Source organism: Neolamprologus brichardi, chromosome 1, assembly GCF_056152115.1.
Source record: "Neolamprologus brichardi isolate AB-2024 chromosome 1, ASM5615211v1, whole genome shotgun sequence".
Taxonomy (NCBI): domain Eukaryota; kingdom Metazoa; phylum Chordata; class Actinopteri; order Cichliformes; family Cichlidae; genus Neolamprologus; species Neolamprologus brichardi.
Genome location: NC_142104.1, coordinates 43,250,989 through 43,276,380, shown reverse-complemented (window position 1 = coordinate 43,276,380; position 25,392 = coordinate 43,250,989). Strand labels below are relative to the sequence as shown.

Below are 25,392 nucleotides of genomic sequence, written 5' to 3'. Positions count from 1 at the left end.
AAAGACACGTTAAAACCTGATAAAGACATCCCATCAATAAAAGACCTAACAGTATTTAGCACTGATTCAATAGAGCATATAACATACCAGACACTGAACAGCCTTGCCTCTACTTACTTTGAAAGGTTTGAACAAACAACCATTTATCTTCAACCTTCAACGTCTTCGTACACCATAATCTCTGCAATTAAGTGAATGTCGAGACGTTTCCAACACACTCCAGAGGTAACGGTGCTCCACCCTGTCAAAAGCCTTTTCTTGGTCCAGAGAAATCAGACCAGTATCACATCCCAGTGAACTGGGAGACTGACAAGTGACTTATTATCAACAATAGACCTGTCTGGCACCCAGTATGTTTGTGTTTGGTGGACAACCTGATCCATCACCTTCTTCAGTCTGTTTGCCAGCACTTTTGACAGTATTTCATAATCAGTGCACAATAAAGAGACAGGCCGCCCCTTCTTAATATCCTGGAAATCACCTTTCTTTGGTAACAGCGTTAGAGCTGCTCTCCTGCAGCTCTGAGGTCTCTGACCCTTCAGTGAAGCTCTCCTTAAAAACCTCCATGACATCGTCACAAAGGTCAGACCTTGCTCTGTCCTTTCTTTTTTCCAGAAAAAAGAAAACCTTCGTAGGAGCGTCCATCAGAGAAAGATTTTGAAATCTGCAACAAACCTGAGCGCCTGTGCTCCAGAGCCCAGCAAGGCTTTTTAGATTTGAGGTTCTCAAACCAAACTCTGTTTCCTGTGAAGTTTGCAGACACCTCCAGCTCCACTATGTCAGTCTCCAGATCTCTCAGAGATTTGGCCGATGAGACGATGACACTGCTGACAAAATTCTTTGATTTCAGTTTTGCCAACAACCCACCACTGACTTAAAGACATAAAATCATCTTTACGATTTATTTGCTTTATTGGCGTTCTCCACACTGTCAACAAAGATGACCACAGCGCTGATTTCACCCACTGCCAGACTACACTCCTCTACTGAGCAAGGACAACTAGGTATGATCTTAAAACCATGTCAAGTCCATTTTGGCGATTTTGCACACTCAAAATAATCAGTAATGCTTAATTTAATCAATTCAGAGAAGTAAAGTTAGAAACAAGTCCTCAATCTCTCAGTCAGACTCATCACACGCTCCACCGCCACACTCCCAGCATGCAATGCAGAAGGAACGAAAGAAAGATGCAGGGTACCAAGCGCGTTTTACACCTCACACAATCACTGATAGAGAATTCAGTTTGCTCTCAGACAAACAAAACCAATGTTAATCCTCATCACAACAACCATGCATGATCTGAAATTAAAGTGCAATCGGAAATAAACAACGTCTTCAAATAAAACATTGTGAGGCTATGAAATCGTGTTGTAATCCCCCATCCCATCATCCTGCCACGTTTTGGTAGTGTGAAAACTATTTTCTAAGTTATCATCAAGAATCAAATGTGTTTACAGACTCTAATTATTCTAAAAAAGAGGAGCCGTACCTCAGTAACAGAGTTGATGTGGCAATACGCTAGAAGCTGCTTCTGCAGCGAGCAGAGAAGTTGGTGCAGGTGAGCCGGCTGGCTGCTGTCAGAGGAGGATGTGCCCTGCTGCAGCTTATCGCTGTTCTTCTCCAGCTCACCGAAAGCCTGATCCTGTACAAACATGCAAACACAAACATCTGTGGCTTCAGTTGCATTTATTTAACACTAGTCTACAACTGTCAAAGTCAGCTTTATTTTCAAAACCATGTCTGTACAGATCATACACAGGAGTCTGACATCGCAGTGCTCCAACAGTCTCAAGCCGACTGCTGTTGTGATTTGATGCTGTAGAAATAAAAATGAATTGAATTGAAAAAAAGTTATTTCATCCAAGTAGTTTAAGTTTTGTTTTGGATGTCAGAGTTCCATTTGTGGCTTTGCGAGAGCAGAAAACAGAATGATGTGGATTAATCAGAAAACTCAAGAGGAAAAGTTCAGGCAGAGGCAGTCTAACCAGCGCTCAGTGTGCAGTGTGTTCATTTCTCTGTATTAACTTACAGTATAAAAGCCGAGGTTCCTGAGCAGCGTCTTCATGAGAATCTCGGCCAGGTGAGTGTCGGGGGGGCCTGTGGTGGTGCCGTAGGCAGGCTCTGGGAGAGCTGTGAAGGCGGGGCCAGAGGAAAGCACCTCTGGGCCATCAGCAGGAGAGCTGTAACCCAGGAGTGAGGCCACGTGGGTGTGGTCCTGGAGGCTGGTCAGGATTATGTCGAGCTGCATCCTCTGTGACACAAAATACAAACATTCATGAGGAAACAGAACAAATTCATCTTTCACACCTGAGCAAGTGAGAATATATGAGGGTAATGTAAACCGATGCCATTGCTGCCCACCACTAATTTCCCCTTTGGTCTTTTGTGACTCCCCTCTGAAATGATTACTGAGATAAGTCACCCATGTTTCAGAGTTTAGTGTGTGATTTCTTTCTGAATCCTGTCCACAGCTTCGTCTGTTCCTCGGCCTGCGTGCTTGTGGCACTGATGGATTTGTTCCTGATAATCATTCGATTTTATTTAAAAAAACTGGTGAAAAAATAACAAATGGATTTTTAGCTTCTAAAAAAATCTGGATTTGCTACTCTGATTATTACTGTTCTCAATACAGTAACTAGAATACCTTTCAAAAGTCTACAAGCAACAGCAGAGCCCTCCCAGTGGCTTTAAACCTGGTGTTTGATAGAAACATGACGGATAACAGGGGCTGAAAAACTAGATTATACTACAGGGGTGTCCAACTCCAGGCCTCGAGGGCCGGTGTCCTGCAGGTTTCAGATCTCACCCTGGGTCAACACACCTGAATCACATCATGAGTTCATTACCAGGCCTCTGGAGAACTTCAAGACATGTTGAGGAGGTCATTTAGCCATTTGAATCAGCTGTGTTGGATCAAGGACACACATAAAACCTGCAGGACACCAGCCCTCGAGGCCTGGAGTTCGACACCTGTGTTATACTACATCTTTTCTGTACAAATATTTACTACTGCTATCAAAAACGCACTGTTCTTTGCAGGCTTTTTAAAGCATCAAGCAACGAATCCTGCGCAGCTCCATCTACACAGCATGCAGCATCAGGTACCTGTCCTTTGGAGAGACTCTCCCATCTGTCCGGACCCTGAGGTAGCAGAGAGTGAAGAAGCTCCATCCTCTCCCTCAGTGGTGGCAGCAACATGGTTGCCCCCACAGACAGCGTCTCGATCACTGCCTGAAGGAAGAAAGTATTTTAAAGTCAGTTTTAGGTTTCATCACCTCCCATAATCCTTTTGAGTTCAGTCTGAATATTACTCTGTTGATAACAATTATCCAAAAAGCATCTTTTACCTCCTGAATCTCGTCTGGCACAGAGGAGTCCATCAGTCTGAAGAGGAGGTTCCTCAGTGGCCTGGCCTGCCGGCCCAAAATACTTGTTGCTACGCCCCCCGCCAGGGCCAGCGCCAGATGATTGGACAGAAGCCGAAGGCACAGCTTGAGGAAGTTGTGATGCTCCCTTCAAATAAAAATAATAATAATTTAATCCAGAACTTGGCAAGGTTACATTCTGATTGGTCACATATGATTTCACTAAGTGCAAGAAAGACTACAGAGCAAGCCGAGGAGGGTTTGTAACAGCAGTGACGGCTGGTGGCTAACACGCTCACCTGGATGAGGGGAAAGGAAGAGGAGGGACCTCGCTGTTGATGCCTTCACAGTATCGTTCAAGGAAGGAGCGCAAATGAGAGAATGTGCTTTCTTCTAGGTCAACGCAGTAGGGCCGATGCCAAGCTACTACTTGCCTAGAAAGAAGTAATGAGTAAATATTAGTAAAGTACGTAAGGTGCAGTAAATGACTTTGATTTACAGTAAAGTGTTGTGTCGATGTCATAAACAAAGGCCTGTGAAACCAAAATCAAACAATAACTGTGTTAACCACATTTGTATGTATCTCACATGTATGCTTTTAATCAGTTAACACCTAAATGTGTTTGTTAACCCTTTAAGACCTACCATAGAACCAAGTCCGCCAGAGCTTATATTATATGTTTACATGCTGTGGAGCCATTTTTGGGAGCATTTCAAGTTGCTATACATCAATACAACCATTACAGCCCAAATTTTAATAATATGTATGCATTAAGTGCATAGTAATTACATAAATTGCAAAAAAGTGCAATAAACTACAAAAACATTGAAAATCGTTTTTGTTTTTTTAACATATATTTCTAGTTAGAGAAATTTAAGAGGCTTATCCCTCAAAACTGTAAATACAAAAAAGTTGCACAAAATAGTTTCCCACCACAGGAAATTTATTTTGAGTGTCTTCATAGTTTTATTTTTGAAATACACCAATTTTTATACACTGCAGGAAAAAATAAATAAATATTATAATGCAAATTTGCAAAAAAGCAGCATATGCATCAAAATAAACTATTTCCAGCAGTGCAATATGAGTCCTAAGCATCCCAGAAACCACACAGAAAGTCATAAAGTCAAAGATAACTTTTAAAAACACCAGTATAGGCTCATGAGGGCCTGATGGTAAAAAACTACATTTCCGAGAAAATGACGTCACTTCCGGTTTCGGGCAGGTCATGGCGGACATGCTAAAGTTCGCGCTGACGTCTATTCCAACATAGGAAGTGTTATGAACAGCTGATCGGATCGGCAAAGCGTGTTTCTGGAATATTATGTTTTTGTTGCTGCAAGTGCTTTTTATGCAGTTTTTGCAAAGCTATATGTGGAAGGAAACTGTGACCGAGGACAAGCTGATGGCAGAAGATGTAAGTACAACTCCTCCGGTTTCATATGCAAAAAAAATTATTCCGCTAGCTCACGTGGTTGCAGAGCTACCGGGATTTAAAAGTAGTTACGCAAAACGGAGCGTGCCCGCTCCGACCGGCTTTAAAGGGTTAAACACCAGTTCTCTCACGCCGTCACCCTCGTTGACGCCTGTTGGCCTCTTTCAGCTGTTCCTGGAAGTGCACATCCTTAAAGACCTTGACCTTCTCTTCTAAACTCATCTCCCAGGCTGAGAGGTCGGAGCTCTGAGGATGCTCACAGTATCAGAGTATTTGTTTTGATTTGTGCTTTTCAGTGCATTTTTGGAGACTGATTGTTGAGTGACTGCAATACAACCCACTACTGTAACCTTTACTCTGAATCACACGATCAATGTGTTGGTTTTGCAGTTTCAGTACTTTTCACGTGAAGTTGCTGCCCTTTGACTCGTGCTTCCTAGTAGCTGAAAAACAAATTCTGGTGGTCTTGCAACATCGGCTCTTGCCTGCAGTCCCACGTGAATATTTCCAGAGAGAAAATCATCATGATGGGATCAGTTCGTGGTAAGTGTTGTGGTAGCTGACCTGTCTCTGGGCAGGGCAGTCCAGGCCAGGCTGTGAGAGGTGCCAGCGGAGATCTGCTGAATGGCGACTCCATCCAGGCCAATGACCTTCTTGGGTTTGGTGATTGGCCCTGTGGAGTTCCCCTGCCCACACTGACCCATAGAGTTGTTGCCCCATGCATACACTTCATTGTCTGCATCGGGATTAAGCACAACACGGTCGAAACAGATATGTCATATCTCAAGCTGGAAGTTACATATTACCCTAAATTGACAAGCTCTGCAGATCTGCTATTACATCAGGCTGCTTGCAACAGCCCTCAACAAACACAAAAACCTTCTGTGTCAGCAAAAAATTGACTGAGAGACAGTTTGAGTATGTATTTTAACTCCAGACAGCAAGCGCACAAAAGGAGAAAAGTAGTACCATGTGACAGGGCCAGGCAGTGGCTGTCCCCTATGGAGATGTCCACTACTCTGGTGGTAGCCAGCTCCTCAATGAGTTTCGGTCTGAGTGCGGTGGCCTCAGAGGAACCACAGCCTAGACAAGCACCGCAGCCCCAAGCGTACACCTGAAAACAAGAGCGGGATCAGCACAGCTTTCTGTCCGGGGCAGTGAAGTGGAACCTCAGAGACAAATAACTGGAAGAACAATATTGTGTAACAAATCTTGACCTTAAATATTGAACTGTGTCCAAGCAGCTGTCTGTTCAGTAGGAATACATAAACAGCTGCATGAAATTCCCTCTTTGGGATAAATGTCCAGAAGTTTCAAGGATCTAAGCAGCTTGAAACAAGTTCATTTCAAGATGTTTTAAGACCCTTTTGAATACATTTTAGGGCATCTTTTAATATGGCAACAATATTTTCAACGTGTTTAATCAAATTAAACACGTTGAAAATAGGCAGACTGCGATGTAGATGCTATCACCAGGTGGAAAACAGTGATACACCTGCTGCTGTCAGGCCTGCAGACCTGTGATGTGCACCTCTGTCCTGTGTAGACACGAACTCGCAGGTTAAACACCTGCAAGCTTTTTGATGAATAGCAGTGCAGCGTTAGCCACGCAGGGCTTTGTTGCTATAAACACCAAAAACATGGTGTCATGGCAAGTGTATAAGCTGCAAAGGAACAAAGATTTTTAAAACGTTATGTCGGGGAAACTTTAGGAAAAATTCATATTCAACAACTTGAACGTGAAGGTGTAATGAAATGAAAATGATGCTTCAGGAATAACTGTCCAATAAGGACCAGGAGCAGCACTACAGACATTTTCTATTTCCATTGATAGCAGTTTGAACTTCTTCTGACCTTTGAACTTTGTTCGTTTCTCGTGTAGACAAGTTGAATTAGTCATTCAACAAAACGGCGCACTCTCCTCTAAACTCATCTGACAGGTTGAGCCACAGGACCCACCCAGTATGAGTGTATCTGCTTTGTGGTTTGTGGCAAAGCTCCATATATTACACGAGTTCTGATTTCATATTGGTTAAGAAATGTCCCCCTCTGAGAGGGGGCGGGGATCATGTTTAAGCACTTCTATAATGATTGACTTTATAATTTTAAGATCTATCAAAATAATTTAACATATATTTTAATGCTTTAAACTAAGATTCCTGTATTGCAGACTTTTTATAACTCTTGGTTAGCGGAAACACAAATCATGTCCTACCTGTCCTGTAGAAGTTAATGCAAGAGACGACTGGCTTCCTGCACACACTTTTCTGATGAACATGCCCTGCAGGGCCTCCACTACTTTTGGTTTGTAGACTCGATTAGTATCACCATGACCCAGTTTCCCTGCAAGACACAGAATGAACATTCTTAAATGAACTTATCTGCAGTTTACACATACTGGCCACTTCATTAGTTACATCAAACATCGTGGATTTGCTGCAGATTTGTCAGCAAAACATCCCTAATGTGAATTTCCTGTTCCACAACATCCCAAAGTTGCTCTACTGGTTTAAGATCTGAGATCAATGAAGTCACTGTTGTGTTCGAGAAACCGGGGTGAGATGACCTGCGCTTAGTAGTACATCATCCTTCATGTAGCAGCCATGAGAAAATGGGTACACTGTGGTAATAAAGAAATGGACACCTAACAGTAGCATTCTCAGTTGGCCCAAAGTGTGCCAAAAACTATCCCCCACATAATTAAACCACCACCTTCAGCTTAAACGACTGCTACAAGGCAGGATCACTCTATACTTTTGTGTTATTCTGAACCTACCGATCTGACTCAATGTTTAGCAAGTTGTGCAGTCAAGCTCTTCTGCAGACCCTGGTTGTACTGACTGGTTATTTGAATGAATATTGCATTCCTTTATTTGTCCCACAGAAGTGCCAATGCAGATGTCCACATTTATACCCTCAGTTCTGAAGTCTATTTGACAAATGAAGGGGTACGCACCGTTGTCCCCTCCCCCAAATGACCAGACGGTGCGTCCATCCTTTGACAGAGCAATAGTGTGGGAGCTTCCACATGACACCTCTCCAACATTGCTGATGTCTTTGACCAGGGTAGGAATGTTGCGGCTGTTGCTGTCACCGTGACCTTCACACAGAATAAAAAGGGTCAGGCTATTTACAAATGGAGATTCTGCAACACAAATGAAAAGCAGCAGATAACCCTGCACTCCCGTGACGCCCGTCGTCTGTCATTTCCATGGAACAGGAACAGAGAGTAATCATCTGCACGGATATTTTGATGCTCAGAAAACTGGATGGATCTGCACATTACTTGACAGCAAAGGTGGAAATTAATGGACTGTAGCTCGACAACATACCTAATCTTCCAAAGTCTCCTTCTCCCCATGTGTACAGCTCTCCATCTTCACTGACTGCAGCACTGTGTCTGTAGCCAGCAGACACACACACCACCACCTGACAAAGCATACAAACGCATTGTAATTTCTATGTGTTACAGGAGAACACCAACAAGATAATTCACCACGAGAACTGTTAAATCGTCATCTACTAGCTCAGGACTCGGTATGAATTTGACAGTTTCTAGAAGTGGAGAAAACAGACACATCATATTGGGACCATCTAGATTTCACTGCTGCTTTATTGTACTACATGAGTGAAAGCGTATACATCCTACCTTCCCCTGCAGCGGCCCCTGGATAAGTTTTGGGTACTTCTGTGTTGAGCTGTTCCCGTGGCCCAGTTTGCCATAATCACCGTCTCCCCAGCTGAACACCTCACCCTCTGTGGTGAAGGCCAGCGTGTGGCCGTCTGATCCCTTGGATGATGACACCTTTTTGATGGCACGGTGGGGTTCAAAGGTCAACTTTTTGAGGGTCGACTGGTTGTTGGAGTCTCCGAGGCCTAGGCGGCCATAACTGCCCTTCCCGCAGGCCCGCACAGACCCGTCCGAGGAGATCACGAAGGTGCAGTACTGGCCTGCCTCAATCTGAAGAGATCAGCGAAGAAGTTTTGTGGTGAAAGGCTGCAGGCTTACTTAGCACCATTCTGCAACTGTTACTGAGTGAGTTAGTGAGTGCTACGGTTTGATTCTGGAAAATATGGCAAGGCACTACCCATTAGCCGTGCTTCAGTTTAAGCCAACCTTCTCTAAACAGACAGTAACAGTTTCAATCTGCCATCGCTCCCCTCGCAAACAGCATCTCGTACCAAAAGTGACACCACATTTTCGATTTTTGTTACTTGGCACTAGGGCTGTCACCGATTATTTTTGCGATTAGTCGACTAATCAGATCATCATCCATTGGACGTACAACATACAGCTTATTGCACCAGCAGCATCTGCTCTTATATAACTATCATTAGCTTACAGCTTTAAGTGTTTAAGGTATGTGCTAACTAAAAATAAAGACAAGATGGTAGTTTATTAAATTTTAATGAAATTTGCAGATTGTTTCGGTGAAGTATAATAATCTCCTTGCTATCTAAAATATAACAGGACACCGGAGTAAATTCTGGATCATCTGATAATCAGCTGTCTGCTTGACATTTATTCAGCTGTGTAAAAACTATAACTTTAATCTCAGCCAAACCGATTTACTCATGAACAAATAAAATACAAAAAAAAAGCCAAACAATAACATTTTTAAGTTATCTAAGTGACTTATATATCATGTTTAACCTGAGTAGCGAAAGAGGCGTTGGGTTTGAAAACGATTTGCCGGAAGTCCGGTGTTCTCACGGCTCTAGTGAGCCTAGCCCCCGGCTAGCTATCGAGCTAGTGGGTAACAGACGTCTCCGAAAACGTCGGAGCGCTTTTGAAAATATGTGGTGTCTTGATAAACTGAGCAGATATTTGAGGTTTACACAGCTACATTCTCGCCTGAAAATATGTTAAACGGTTATTTTGTGACCCAGAAAGAATAATAAGAGTAATATTAAAACTAACTAGCTGCCGCCATTGTTGGAAACTGAGCTGGGCTGCGCTATGAGTTCTGGGACACAGCTTCTTCTTCTTCGGGGTTTAACGGCAGCTGGCATCCTTGTACATGCAGTGCTGCCATCTTCTGTTTCAGTCCGTTATTACACTCTTAAATCCTACTACTTATTCCTGTGTCTTTTGTGATCTTACAAAGCTTCAAACGACGCGTCGACTATTAAATCAGTCGTCGACGATTTTGATAGTCGACGTAATCGTGACTAGTCGACTAATCGTGGCAGCCCTACTTGGCACATGCAGTGCGAAACAACTGACTGGTGTTTACCACTGTTCTTGTGATATACCACTGCAGGACCTCAGAAATTCTTAGATTAGAGAGACGGGGAAGCTGCAACAAACTGTTGTTTCATGTTTGGACTTCTACTCCTGCTCTGCTGCATCAGAGCTGCGTGGCCGTTGAACTCACAGTGGATCTGCAGAGTCTAACATAGCCTGCTGCTAAAAGCTGCAGCTGTTGGCACTGGAGTCTCTGTGAGACTGGAGACAGCTGAGTCACACTGAGGACCAGAACTACCAGGCTGACAGCAACTGAACTTCCAAAACGAGAGCTTGTACACTCATAGATTGTGTTTTTCTCTCAGTCAGATGAAAATGAATTATAATTTAAATGTCACGTAACTGGGCAGCCTGCCCAGTTAAGTCTTGTTGGGAAATATTGCAATATGAAATTAATTATAATATTAAACTCAGTAAAACTATAATCAGAATAAAAAAAATAGAACACAAACAAAAAGAAACAAGTTCTAAAAGCTTCTCATGTTTCACAGTCATTTGTTTCCCAAAGCATAGACATAGGGCTGCTCAATTAATCGAATTTTAATCTCGATTACGATCTGGGCTTTCAACGATCATTAAAAATGACTGAGCCGATTATTAGCCCCTCCCTCGTGCTTTACTCTCGCGCTGCTCCGTGTGGCAAACCGAGCGCACCTCTCTGCATTTCGAACACGTGTCACAACAATTAAGAGCAGCGGTCTCCAACCTTTTTTGCGCCACGGACCGGTTTATGCCCGACAATATTTTCACGGACCGGCCTTTAAGGTGTCACGGATAAATACAACAAAATAAAACTAGTACCGGTACCGAAAAAAAGAAGATTTATTCATAACACACGTGAAAAGACCCAGGAAAACCGAGTAAACGATAAAAACGATAACAAAATAACGCTGAAAACCGATAAAAACCCTGAAAACTATACATTTCACACCTGAGCCTCAACTCTCGCGGCCCGGTACCAAACGACTCACGGACCGGTACCGGTCCGAGGCCCGGGGGTTGGAGACCACTGATTAAGAGGACCGAGGGAAGCTCGGAAAGCTCAGCAGAAGTTATTTGGAGAGGAGAGTGACTGCTGTTGGTTGAAAAGAGGTAAAAAAAACTTGAGTGGTGTGGAAACATTATGGGTTCATGAGTCAGACGTGGATCAAGTAGACACAGTGTGTAAACTTTGCTACAGTGTCGTAGCTGCACCACAGAGCAACACTGCAAAGTTCACTAAACATAGATGTTTACATTTTTCATTTATTTCTTATATTGCAAACATTTGCACTGTTATCAGTATTTGCACTATTTTATATTATTTTTTGACAATCTTTAAAGTCATTATTCAACACATAAATAAATATCGTCAAATAATCGAGATCTCAGTGAAAATAATCGTGATTATCATTTTTGCCATAATCGAGCAGCCCTACATAAACAAACCAAGTTGGAAATAAAATCAGAATCACGTTCACTCCATCGTCTCTAAAGTACAGTCCCTGTCTCCATAACAAATACAGTTTTAATCTCTGTGAGAAAACCAGTGAAATCTTACATCGAACCATTTTTATGATCAGTAAAAGTAAAGCCTCTTTAAAAGACAATTTGCCATTTGAAGCTGATGATAGGTTAACTTTCTACAAAGAACAGAGTTGAAGAATTGGTGTTTGCTCAACATGTTTTACAGCAGGAAGGTTTGCTCTTACTGTTTGTGCATCTGCGAAACTCGAAGCCAGCTTGGGCTGCAGGATCTTCTCTTGTGTTCCCTCCACTAGCTGGTGGCTGCTGTTGCTGCCCCACACATACACTTCACAGGTTTCCGACACCACGGGTGTCTCGCCAGTCTGTATGCTGTCCGGGCTAACACAAGTGCGAGAGTAGTCCGATGCCATTCGACATACCTGGGAGAAAACAAAAAGAGGAGCCATCATACTTATTTCCAGCTGCATAGCTTTATGCTGAAACTAGAGTAAGCTTTACTTTTATTATTATTATTATTTACATGATTCACGGTTAACAATAACAGTCCTTTCTTCTCATGGGCTCTCCCTTTCAAACGTTGAGAGCAAAGCTTTACACTCACAGGAATTCCTCGTACATTAACTTCCCCTTTCAGTTGATTCTGTCGGTAAAACACATGTAGTACGGGATACTGTACCCCCACGCCCCCTGGCTATAAGGCAGATGATCTGTAATGACATATTTGAGGTCTGTCTTGCAACCCAAGTTCATATGCTGTTCACTTCAATAAGAACACCTCTGCTGAGTGGAGCTAGCTGCTACCAGTTAGCGCTTTTGTCCACTGATTTTAAGCTAGCTCAACTGCTTCTAGCAGTCTGTCATAAAGCCCAGAGACACAAAAATCAGCTGCCTCAGGGTGTAACTCCCAGTTGTTCATGGTATAACTGGTCTCTGAACCACTTCAGGTGTTGCTGGTCCATCAGCCAGCCGTGGAGAAGAGCGAAGTTATAACATACAAAGACCTGAAGTGAAACCGAGTGTTAAAAACAATAAACCCTGTCCTCTGCAGCCACCGTCTGTGCTTTTTATACTTGTTTTGATCTTTGAGTTTTTCTCCTGTTCCCTCCTGCTTTGCTTCTATTGGTCAGTTGAAGGTTCGTCCACAAGTAACCCATGCTTTGCTTGGCTGCAGCGCGGCTTTCAGTCACAGTGACATCACCATTAGCAGTTCTGGTAAATGGACTCGTTCTTATAAAGCAATTTTCTACTCTGAACACTCAAACCACTTTACGGAGCTTCACCGATTCACACAAACACTTTTTTTCTATGCAAGTGCTTTCTATCCAACTTTCACGATGAACGGAAAACAACTCATGTTGCCTAACGATATTTGCCATGAAGCCTAGAGCACCTACGGATTGAACCACAGATGATCTGCTCTACCTCTCGAGCTACAGCCACACAGTTTTGTTCCCTGTTTTCCAGTGATAGTTATCTGTTCTTTCGCTTATTCGCTAACATAAACTAATGCAAGTCTATTATCTGCAACTAACCCACCCGCTGATGGTGGTCACTGGTCTGCTGTTGACATCTCAGCACCAAAAGGAAGAACTGAAAGGCAGTTTTGAACTAACTTGCGAACACAGAAATGTGTTAAGCTTAAGTTTAACGTTTCCAGTTGTATTGCCAGATCACTTTTAATTTAAAAATACCCAAACTGTATTAAATAGTCAGCTTTTGTTGCTTATTGGTATAGTAGAAAATATGGCAACAATGCTCTTAAGTACCAGTTTTCTCCTTAAGTAAGGGTCCATCAGAGATTTCGTTTTCCTGGTAGTTCATCAGAGCTCTGTGTCACTTCACCTCTTGGCATTGACTCATTTCTTTCACTAAGTAAACTTTCACAATTAGTCGTGTTAGAATTTGGTTAAATCAAAACAATACAGTGAAAAAAATATTGTTGTGCATTCAGTTTTACAGTTAATACTCTCAGTTACAGATCCAATGCACCAGCAGTCTGCTTTCTGTCACAGTGACGTCACCATCAGCACTTCAGTAACTGGTATGTTAAGTGCTTTGGAGCTACAAGTTACCATCTTTGATAAAGTGCAGTGCTAGCTGCAGCTGTGGAAGATGCAGCCATAAACACAGACATACAGCTGCTAGTTTAGGGCTGTGCGATAAGACGAAATATATCTGATGATGATATTAAAGCGTCTATCGTTTTCATCTTATGCTCTGTTGTTTATTTTATGATGCACAAAGTAACTGTTTACCGCAAAGACAGCTTGGAGTAGTCCGTCCCACGAGGACCAGCCAAAACAAGTTGAGGCGCTCGTTGCTAAACGCGGGGCTACCTCTGCAACAAGGTCTAACACAGACTACAAAACCTTACTGTGCAAACTATCCTACAAACTGGTCCCCACCACATGCACCAGTACAACAAACCTCTTCTGCGACCTGCAGAAGAATCATGTGAAAGAGCATCAAAAGAGTTTACGAATGAGCAGCAAAAACAAGCCGTCAGGTTCTCAAAATAAACCACAGAGTCAAACGATAGAAGAGGTTTTGGTCCATGGTATGCTATTTAATAAGGATCATTTCTTCATGAGAGACTGAACCCTCTGCAATCGATGTACAGGCTTTTTTTTAATATATATATTGCTATCAGGACAAGAAACCACTTATATCAGGATATAAGATGTTGGTAATATGGCACAGCTCTGTGCTAGTTAACTGTAAGAAATTCACTTAATCAACAGTACATGAATTTTAGTCCCCAAACTAAGTCAGCAAGAAGCATTTTAATTCCATTAAAAATACTCTAAAAGGCACCAGCACTACAAAACAACTACAGCTTCCTGTGTCAGCACTCCGCTATCCAGATTCATGAATTAATAAACAGAGTATGTTGTTGTTAGTTGTTATGAAGGGTGACAGAGACAAAGCTGTTTTATTTTACCAGACTATAAACATGTTTATTTCTGCTGTACAATAAAGCATTTTAACATGGACTACCATGTTGTGTTATATTGACTACAATAAATCCACAAAATTTCCAAACTCATTCGCAGTACTTCCGGCTGCTGGAGGGGCACCACATCAGATCTGGCACTGGCTCTCCCTGGAACAGCCCTCCCATTAACCCAGGAGTGCACCAGCTGCACTACCCTGTGGCTGGGTTCGTGTCTCCTCTCGGTCTAGAAACTTCTCATATTATGTGAAGCAGTTAACACTACACTCTGGAAGCCCTGCTTTCAAAGTCATCCTATCATGTGACCCGTTGAGTAGGAACGGGAACTGAATTTATAGATTCTGATTCCATTATTAATATCACTTATTGATTCCATTCACATTAGGTTCTCATTGGCCCCACTGAGAGTCACCAACATCTCTAAGCAACATTTATTGCTTATTACAGATATTACATTTGTTCAAAGTAAATGCTGTATGGTTAAATGTTTGTGCATATTTTGAGATATTTCCCCTCTTTGCTGTGATCACCATTCGAGTCGTTACTCAAAAAAAACCAATGAATTATACATTACTCATTACTTTTCTTAAAAGTAATGAGTAATGTAGAGAAAGTAATTCATAAACCTACAAGCTACAGTTCCACACACCAACAAAAATCCTCATTCTAATGAAGACACACGTGTGATCTTTGTCTTGGTATGAACACAAGCAAAGATGAAAACAGCTCAAAGCGACGGCCGCAGTGATTCTACTGCAGAAAAATAAGCAGATAGAAACTGAGCCTGGCTGATAATTACTTCTTTCGTTACCTGTTGAAGTTCAGGGTCTGACTGCTGGGCGGGTGTTGACATTTACTCAGCTTGAACACCACTCTGGGTTCCTGACGAGCTTAGCATTAGCATTAGCATTAGCATTCTGTCTGTGCGGATGCTTGCAAAGAGCCGAAGTTGTGTTATGCGGTCGCCTCTGTCCTGGGTGCAGTATCCACCATACTTTCGTGCTCTCATCCTTTTTGCAATTAAAATTAAAGTAATGTCCATATCCAGCTGTAGACTGCGCCACTATTTTCCTCCTCTGACACACGAATTGAAATCAGTTGATTGTAGCACAAGTGCAAGTAGGACCAAAAAGCACAATCAATGGGAAAACTAACAAGTCCAAGGAACTAAACTGCTGCGGTTCTTGATTCCCATCCCTACTTGAGGTCACCTGACACAAGACGTGAGTGAAGGTTGAGGAGGAGTCCAGTTGCTTTCTTTTCACTCAGGATTTCAGTATTAAATATGAATATTTTTGCCAGAGTGGAACAGAACGACCCAACTCAACACCAAAAGTAAACAGTTTTGTTACTGCCATTATAAGCTGTTATTTTTGGCGCAATAATACAATTTCTTAAAAGTAAAAAATGTGCTTGCTTACTTCTTCAAAAAGACAGAGTGCCGCCTCATATAACGAACACAAGCCATCAGAGGTCCGTGTGGGTTCTCGCCACTGGCTACGATCTGCTGAGGAACCCTGGAAGAAGACAATTCAATGATGAGAACACTCATAGCTTCATGGACACTGCACTTAATAACACTTAAACTGTTGCAGAATACCATTTCTTGTAGAGATGAGGAACGACATGCATGTATTACCAGTTCTGACTGGATTTATAAAACTAAAAATGAATAGGTACATTGTTAACATTTACTTACCAAAGAGCGCCTCATCTGCATGAGGATGTTCATGAAACAATCATAGCTAATGAGGCCTTCTTGGTTCTGCAGCAACTTATTCTGCTCCATCGTACTGACCACAGCCGACGCAGCCAAAGCCATCTCGATCCACTCCAGCAAGTAGCGCAGAGAACCCCTCTGTGAAGCCAGCCCCAGGAGTAGTTCTGAGGCCAGCCGCCGCCCTAAAATATCCGCCCCAGAATTTGGCATTGTCACTCCCTTCAGAAAGGTGGTAACCTGGGACAGGCAGTCCAGTCCCATTGGTGGGATCTTGCTCTCATTGGCGAGCGAGAGTGCTGGCAGGGAGCTAACAACATCAATGGCTGTGTGAATGACGTCATTACACAAGTTTATGTTGCTCCCAGGATTTCCACCTGGGTTTGGCGCAGTAGGCATCATCCAGCTCTGGCGCAGCAGAGCAAAGAGAAGGCTCAGGCCAGTGCGAACACCCATCTCAATGAGGGCGTCAGTGCTGGACCGCGGCCGCTCGCTGACAGAGTGCAGATCAGCCGAACCCGAGTTGTTCTCCAGTGAGTGCTGGTGCTGCTTAACCTTGCCCTTGTCGTGATACTTGTTGGAAAGTGCGTAGAAGACGCGTTGAAGCACCAGCACACGTTTCCGCAAAGCGGCAGCGAACGGGGAATCGGAGCACACCATCTTGGCCAACGCCAATTGGCTGCTGAGCAGAGCATCCAGGTAGTGCTCCTGCTCATCACTGGAGAGGGACTCGCGCTCAAAGTCTGGGAGCTGGGGGCCCTTCAGACACAGCACCTGCTGGGGCAGCAGTACGACCTCTTTGTTGGCCAGCAGCTTTGAGTAGAGCACAGAAACTCCCTCCCGTGTGGCGATGGACTCGCTGTCCTCGGTAATCCATGAGCTGTTCAGGTGCTCCAGCCATTTCAGTTTCACAGGGGGGATCATTAAAGCCATGGCATGTTACTCTGGAGCCATCAGTCCTGAAAACACGGAGAGGGCGAAACGTTAACATTAAATTTGTTTCGATTAAATTTATATACGTGCCCTCTTATAGAACAGCTATCAGAGAACAGTCGTGTTGATATGACCCATTGTAAAATAATAAGTTGTACATTCATCACTACTGCTGTTTGTGAAGTTTAGCTGGACATTTGAGAATAAAGTCAGCCTGACATGTTTGAAACACTATATTCCATTTATTTATTTATTCATAAAGTACATTTAATAACAACAGAGAGTTGACCAAAGTGCTGTACAAAGTAATAATTAAATAGTGACATTAACATCAACAACGGGTAAGAAAATTAAGAGAACATTAGGATAAAAAGAATTAGTAACTCTCATGCAGTATCAAAAGCCAAAGAGAAAAAATATGTTTTAAGATGAGATTTATAAAGAGTGACAGTTGGGGCCTTTCTAATGCGGAGAGGTCGATTGTTCCACATTTTCAGCGCCACAACCACAAACGCCTGATCCTCTCTATGAACCAGTCTAGACTTGTGTAAGGTAAGGAGCACATGATCACTTGATCGAAGGCCTCTAGAGGGCGTATAAAGCTGCAAAAGGTCAGACAAATAGACTATAAAGGTGTTCTGTTATAATTAGGGCTGCAATAATTCTGAAATCAAGAATGAAATAGCAATAAAAACATCTACTATATTGCATTATGGGTCCATCTTACTGTAGTTGGGCCGTGTTTTGCAGCTTGGTCTTTTGGACTGGGCAGCCTAGTGCATCCTATACTGCTTTAGAACAGATGGGGATCTGAGGAATTTAAAGAAAGCTTTTGGTTATTATGTTCCTCAAGCCCATCCTGGGCAGTTTTGTGTTGTCTGCAGGGGGGGCACTGATGTCAGGGAGTGCCCTGGTACATGTCAGCATAACATCCACAATGGCTAGGATCCAGTGTTTCCCAGCAATGTGGCAAGATAATCAATATTTGCTTCAAATCTCTGTGGTTTAAAGGCTGCAGCTGATCTGTGTAGAAACATGAATCAGAAACTAAATAAGCTACAATCCTGGAATGTCGTCGTGGTATATTTCATTGCAGTATGGCATTTTTTCATTATATTTGATTTACATGGTCATTTTTTTACATTTTTAAGATTAGAAAACTTCAAAATGTATGCTAACTAAGACACACGTGAAGGGTTACGTGAATTTTATCAAGTTTTCTGCTGTAGTGTAGATAACCAAAGTGTCAGGTCATGTAATCGTGGTCAACATGTCAACTGAAACGCTTACAGACAGCACTTACATGTTCAGATACCATTAACAGAGCAACGGCCGTGTTAACGCTGCTTTATTGTAGCTTCTAAGGTTAACAAACAGCTACCCGCCGGATGATACTTAGGTGTGACACAGCTGGCTTGAATAACGAGCGGTTTAGTAACTTGTTTGTTGTGTCAGATTGGAAAGGCTGTTTTTCTGCAATGATAATCACCAGCAGCTAATAGTTTCACAAAGTGACAGCACTGCAGAGGGCTGTCAAAGTAACAGAAATGGCAGTAAGCTTAGCAGCACTGCTAGCACTTGCGTCAAACCACAAGCTACATGTTAGTGGTTAGTTTTGAGACGAGGCAAAACAAAACAAAAACAACTATGGACCGCTGCTACTGTCAGCGGTTGTAGCTAACTTTCTTGACGACCCTCAGTTAGCCAAAGGTTAAAATACCTAAACATAAACGTGACATCTTCATGCGCGGGTGTAACGGGGGGTAACAACCTAGTTATGAGCATCCATAGCTGTACATAAAGCACAGGTTTGTGAAAGGTGAGCTATTTTGGCCAGTATCAGCCTGGCTTATCTGCTGTATCATCAGCGCCGACTGTGTTAGCTTGCTAGCTACAGCTGACTAACGCTAGCTGGGAAAAAAAGCTCGCTCACCAGTATAGCGAAAGGCCTCCTTTTCTCTGTGCGGTTACACAACAATCCAACTGAGCTTCATTTCAAGCAAAAGCAGTATGGTCAATGCCGTGGCGGTAACGCTAACGTGAAAAGAGACAGTGGCATGCAACGATTCCCATGCCTCCGCCCGCCTCGTCCTGCAGCGAGTGAATCCTGCAAGCGGCAGTGTGTTCACTGTCAACCCCGTGCAGAGCCCCAGCCCCGGGCTATGACGCTGAGACCTGTCTATCTCTCTATCTGCCTGTCTGCTTCTCTAGTTGTCTGATTTTCGTTTGTCTGGTCAGTATGTTCCCGGTATTATCTCTGAGTGCCCATGTGCTCAAAACCATCAGCAGTAACGCGCAGTAGCTCGCGGCCACGGAGACAAAGGGCTTCATGATAGTCTTCGTGGTCAGCTGATTTCGATGCCATGTCACTTTTAATAATCATTTATGGTATAGGCCTCACCCTGACAGCGTCACTCTGTTCTGTACCATTACAGGTCAAAGCTGTTACCACATAAATACTCTTAAAACTCAACCTTACTGTGAGTGTTTGAATGACTTAAAACTCAAACCCAAATGAAGACGCACATTTTTAATATGTTTAGCTCTCCTCTTTCAACATTTCAAGTATAATTGTTATCTATATTTATTTATTTATTTATTTATTCATTTATTTATTTATTGTTGTTTCTGATCGGATTACCTATATACCGTATATTATAAACTGGTCAAGCAAATTAAAGGAATACTTTAAAACACATCTATCAAATTTCAGTGAGGGAAAAAAATCATTCCTATGTAGATATTGGGTAATGTGTTGAGAACAAAAGGATGTCGTATCATTTGATGGAAATGTTCAACCTACAAAGGGATGAATACAAAGACATGCCAAAAATGAAAGTGAAACAAAGAAAATGTTCCAGGCTAAATCATTCTGCAGAAATTTCAGTACAACTCTATGGCTTCCACACACATGTATGCATGCCTTCCTATGTCTGATCATGCTCTTAATGAGACAATGGATGATATCCTCAGGGATTCCTCCCAGATTTCGAGTAGGGCATCACTGACTTCCTGGATAGTCTAAAGTGCAATCTGGCGCCATCAGAAGGACCAAAATATAATATTCCAGAGGAAGCAGGAAGTCAATGGTATCGATTCCTTCATTCTCCAGGAAATATCTGCATAGTCTTGCCACATGAGGCTGGAAATTGTCATGCAGCAGGAGGACCCACTGTGGCAATATAGGAACATTAAATCTGCTTAGCCAAAGGTTGTTTGGTTTGGTTTGGTTTCCCCAATGTATAAATCCTGGCAATCCTTCTGGCACTTCATACACTATGGTCGTGTCCAAATTCATGGGCTGCATCCTCCTGAGGACGCATTTGTAGACCGATTACGTCACAGCGACGCGCCGAAGGCTGTCCAAATTCATAGATTTTTTATTTTTTTTTTTTTTTTTAAACTTTATTTATCACATTTTAGACATACAGTCGAGTAAAACAGGGATCACATAAAAGATGACATTGTGGTAGTACAATGAGGAACAGAGAGAGTGACAAGGACAGTGAGACAAAAGTGAGTACAAAAAATAAAATAAATTAAGGGGAACATAAATAAACAAAAGTTTGCAAGAGCCAAAATCAAGTTAGCAGTTTCAATCGGTTATAGATGTTAACAGTCTTGAGAGCCTTAGTGTTTTTTGATGAGGAGATTGTCCTTATATATTGTGCAAGTTCCATTTTTAATACAAGAAGTTCAGGCTTTCTGCCGAGGACTTTGCTTTTGTGTATATGAAATTTTGCCAAAAATAAAACCAAATTTATAAAGAAGAAAGCATCATTGTCCTTGTCTTTAAAATTATAATAGCCAAAGATAACATCCTTATAGTATAGTTGAAGATTAGGGAGAACAGAGTCAGTAATAAACTTGTGGAAATCCTTCCAGAATTTACATGTAAATTTACACGACCAAAACAGATGAGAAACTGTTTCAGGTTGCTCTTGACAGAAGGTACAATTGACATTTATTTCAGCCATAAATTTGGACAAATATTGTTTGGTAGGGTAAAATTTATGAATCAACTTAAAGGAAATCTCTTTAATTTTGTTTGTTAAGAAAAACCTTTGTGGTAAAGTCCAAACTTTTTTCCATTCAATATCTGTTACAAAATTGGCCCAATAAAATATGGCTGATGGAACAGAGACCATTGCATCCTGAAAGAGAGATCTTATTTTGGTATTTATAGATTTATGAGAAGAAAAGCAAACATTGCCAAGAGAAGAATGTAACACATCCGGGGGAGTGACCTGTAGTGGAGCGCTGTGGGAGCATCTGTGTAACATGGACAGACCAGATGGGATGGCATCGAACACTATTGAGAATTCTTTAGGCGTTATCGGTACATTGTATCTCCTGAGGAACTCAGAGTAATTATATGAGTCCATCTTCTCTATATAACTGACTAACCAAGATTATTCCATTATTAAACCAGTTATTTAAAAAAAGAGTTTTATTGTTATAAATAATATTGCAGTTATTCCAAATAAAACAGTTTTGTGGAGAGAAATTGTGTTTGTAAATCAGCGCCCATGCATCCAAATTCATAGACTCCTCCGAATGCAGCCGACAAATGCGTCCTCCTTTTCCCCGAATTTGAAGGATGGGTCGGGTGTGTCCTTCGTGGCCTACCATATCCCAGAATTCATAGCGCGGCCCAGCCAAACTCCAGTTTCCAACAATGGCGGCCGCTACTAAGTTTTAAAATTACTCATACTAATCTTTCTGGGTCACAAAATAAACTTTTAACATATTTTCAGGCGAGAAAGTAGCTGTGTAAACATCAAATATCTGCTCGGTTTATCGAGATATCGCATATTTGCAAAAGTGCTTCGACGTTTTCGGAGACGTCTGCTACCCACCAGCTCGATAGCTCGCCGGGAGCTCGAGGGTCACTGATGCGGCCGAGAACGGCACAACTCCCGGCACATCATTTTCAGATCACCGCGGACTTTCGCTGCTCGGGTTAAACGTAATATATAAGTCACTTAGACAACCTAAAAATGTTATTGTTGGGCATTTTTCTGTGTTTTGTTTGTTTGTGAGTAAATCGGTTTGGCTGAGATTAAAGTTATTAGATTAGATTAGATAAAATAAAACTTTAATAATCCCCTGGGTGGCTTCCTCCTTGGTTTTTACACAGCTGACTAAACGTCAAACAGAAAACTGATTAAACAGAAGTATGAGACAGTCGAAAATTTACTCCAGTGTCCTGTTATACTTTAGATAGCAAGGAGCAGACGGCCGAGTTTATTAAACTCCACCGAGACAGCGGTGACGCTAATCAGAAGGCTAGACCGTCCAATTTCACAGCCGTTTACTTCCGGCCTACCCGACCTTCTGAGGACCCGGCCCACGTAGACCGCGAAGGCCTATATTACTCTGTTTGTGTCGGGGGACCCGATCCTTGGGGTGGATCAATTTTTGGTGCAGTGTGTTTTGGGGTTTAAAAGCCACAGATGTGCTGTGTTTAGAAAAAATGCACCTCAACTGCGCCGATACTCCAGACATTATGGCATCACTAAGGGTTTTCACTTAGGCAGTAGTTGTCCTTCTCTCCTGGATCAGCTGGAGCTTTCTTTAGGTTCCTTCCCAGATATTTATACATCGGGTAAACCAAAAAAACTCTGGGGAAGTGAATGGCACAACACAGAAAAGCTAACTCTAGCCAGGACTCTGCAGTCTGTTTACACCTACAGGCCAGTGGACACTCTTTCAGTGATGAGGATGTAACATCCTGGACAGGGACGGATGCTGGTTTGAGTAGCATCGCTGCTACTTTGTGTTTGTAAATAGATTCCCTGGATCCCCGTGTTTGGCTGTGAGGCGTGGAGTGTAAGGAGTTGGAGGAACATGGCGTGTGTGGATTCCCCTGCCAGCACTTTATATATATCGTGCACATTGGTGACTGTAAATAAACCTTTGACCTTTAACCCTGAAAAGCCTGCGTCTGTGCCTGAGTCCGTTCCATCCGCCTTGACAGTTACATGTAAAACATTTGGACAACAATGTTATGTCATTAGATCCTCAGCTTGAACAGTTTGTTTTTCTAGTAGTTTAAAAAGCCCTTTTCAGATGAAAACAATGGAAAATTTAAATTTTTTCATGCAGTGTTACTTCCTTGAAATGGCTCTGACTTGAACAGTTTAGTGTTACCCACGTCCACATCACACATTTGCAGAGAAAACTGGGCATTTACTTGAAGTGGTCTTTGCACTTTGAAAGTCCAATATTCTCTCCAAGTTTAGCTCTGATTTGCTTCCTGTCAGCTGCTGAGGAAAACATCAGGCTCTTTACCTGATAATGTTCAACTTTCCAGCAGTTAATTTTTTACTGTGTCTGCCTGCTGTTTGGTCTGTGTTACAGTACTTTTATCAAATTTACTGGACCTTCCAACTGTTCCAACCTAATTTAACCCCGTTTCACTTGGAGCTTTGCCACAAAGCTTGTTTTCAACATCTTGGATGAGCAGGCGTTCCCTCCACTTGCGACAGACCGTCTCAGCTCTTCCTCACCATTACTCAGCTGTGAACTCGGGTTCCTGGCTTCTTCCACCTGCTCTACGAATCATCCGAAGGTGAGTAGGTCCGTCACATTCATCTCAGGGAATGGGACCTTCTTCAGGTAACTCAACACATCCTTCATCATCGAGCATCTCTGAAAAACCTCATCATTGGAGACTCACTTGTGAGGGATTTAAGAATAAAAGAGGTTTATACTCTTTTCCAGTTTCAATGATTTTGCCACTTCTACACGACCTCTGTCATATGCTTATTATATCATTATATGATCATTTGGATGAAATGACAAAGACTTTATATACCGTGAAAAGTGATGCTCAAGGTAATGAAAGCACAGTGAATGACAACCCAGCTCTGGAATTACATTTCAAATGATTCACCAGGTGATCATAAGCAGAACTCTAAATGTATCACAGTCGAGGTATAATTTGTGATAATATTGGTCTGTGTGAGCTGCATTGCACAGTTTAATTTCTGGGAATCCACTGGGAGAGACTGAATCACGACACTTAATCCTGACGAAGAAGGAAGACGTCAGCGAACACAGGAAACCAGACCACTTATTTGCCATGGACTTTAAATCGAAACAACATTTAGACTCTGCTTTTAGAATAACTATGTACTGCAGAAAATAGGACCAGCTCTAAAAAAAAAATAAGTTAAAAAATTACCATAAAATTAGAGCTGTATTCATTTTTTTCTGTATTCTGTCAATGATTCCATCGATTAATTTGCTAGGACACTTTGGTCTTATGAATTACAATGATACAATTCAATTCAATTTTATTTATATAGCGCCAAATCACAACAAAAGTCGCCTCAAGGCGCTTCATAAAATAAATGATACATGTTCAAAAAAGAAAATGAATTGCTCATTTAAAAATCTGTTTAAAAACAAAACCAACCATTTTGTTGCCATATTAAAATAATATTTTTAAACAAATTATTTTTGTAAATGCAAAATAAATAAATAAATAAATGAATAAATCACAAGTACAGTATTGACAAGAAAAGATATACATACAACCTAAACTAGGGCATAAATTAAGAGCTGCCTCTCTTACATCAGCAGGACGCTGTTTCCCATCCAGCGGGCTGGTACAACACGCGACAGGCGTTCACTTCCCCAAGCAGCCACAGAAACAACGTTTCTTTAAAAAGCACTGTTGTATATATTATTCAGCAAATTGTTAAATTGTCAGGCTGTGCCGAGGCCAAAATGGCACACAAAATAGAACTAAGCTTCAACACAAACTCAGATAATCTACCTCAAAAACACTGCTCCCATGTCTACAATAAATGGCTTGAAGGTGTTTTTGCTCTATTTTTGGTTTACGTGCTGGATATGGGGGACGGGGGGGAGAGAGAGAGACTTTATGTCCGTTTCGCTGGGCTTCTTGCATCTAGAGTGTGCGTCATACAGGGTCAGGTTTTTCCTGTTTGCTGGTGCTTGCCTGGGTCTGCCCTCCATCGATGGCTCCAGTGAGCCTGTACTTAAAGACCAGAGCTGCTTCAGTTCTTTGCTAGTCTGTCAGCTACCTCCTGCTCTCCTCGTCCAGTCATCACTTTGCTTACCTGCAGTCAATTACCTGAACACTGGTTTTCTTGGCAAGATTTTCCAAACTCACTGCTGATTCTGATTACTGTCAGAATATAGGAATACATGCTGCTTTTGATCTGACCACATGGTGTTGGTCAGCATGGAGAGAGATTGCTGATGAAGACTGCACCGAGAGCTGCTCTCAGACATCACA

General features: G+C 42.2%; 1 protein-coding gene across 7 annotated transcripts in view; it reads right to left on the bottom strand.

Annotated features, from left to right (window-relative positions):
* Positions 1-19,407, bottom strand: part of herc1 (HECT and RLD domain containing E3 ubiquitin protein ligase family member 1) — a 93,515-nt gene extending 74,108 nt beyond the window's left edge. For 6 of the 7 annotated variants that reach the window (XM_087842755.1, XM_087842801.1, XM_087842778.1 and 3 more), the window contains exons 1-15: positions 19,054-19,407; positions 16,170-17,146; positions 15,892-15,987; positions 11,742-11,936; positions 8,452-8,763; positions 8,135-8,231; positions 7,759-7,902; positions 7,018-7,145; positions 5,772-5,916; positions 5,367-5,538; positions 3,666-3,800; positions 3,349-3,514; positions 3,107-3,232; positions 2,031-2,252; positions 1,491-1,643 (exon numbers count right to left, since the gene is read on the bottom strand). In XM_087842755.1, the coding sequence (XP_087698881.1) occupies positions 1,491-1,643; positions 2,031-2,252; positions 3,107-3,232; positions 3,349-3,514; positions 3,666-3,800; positions 5,367-5,538; positions 5,772-5,916; positions 7,018-7,145; positions 7,759-7,902; positions 8,135-8,231; positions 8,452-8,763; positions 11,742-11,936; positions 15,892-15,987; positions 16,170-17,120 (3,042 nt within the window). In that variant the 5' untranslated portion in view covers positions 17,121-17,146; positions 19,054-19,407. Of the gene's footprint in view, positions 1-1,490; positions 1,644-2,030; positions 2,253-3,106; positions 3,233-3,348; positions 3,515-3,665; positions 3,801-5,366; positions 5,539-5,771; positions 5,917-7,017; positions 7,146-7,758; positions 7,903-8,134; positions 8,232-8,451; positions 8,764-11,741; positions 11,937-15,891; positions 15,988-16,169; positions 17,147-17,847; positions 17,931-19,053 lie in introns of all 7 variants that reach the window. The other variant, XM_087842764.1, reaches the window with a different exon arrangement.
* Positions 19,408-25,392: the final 5,985 nt, after the last annotated feature.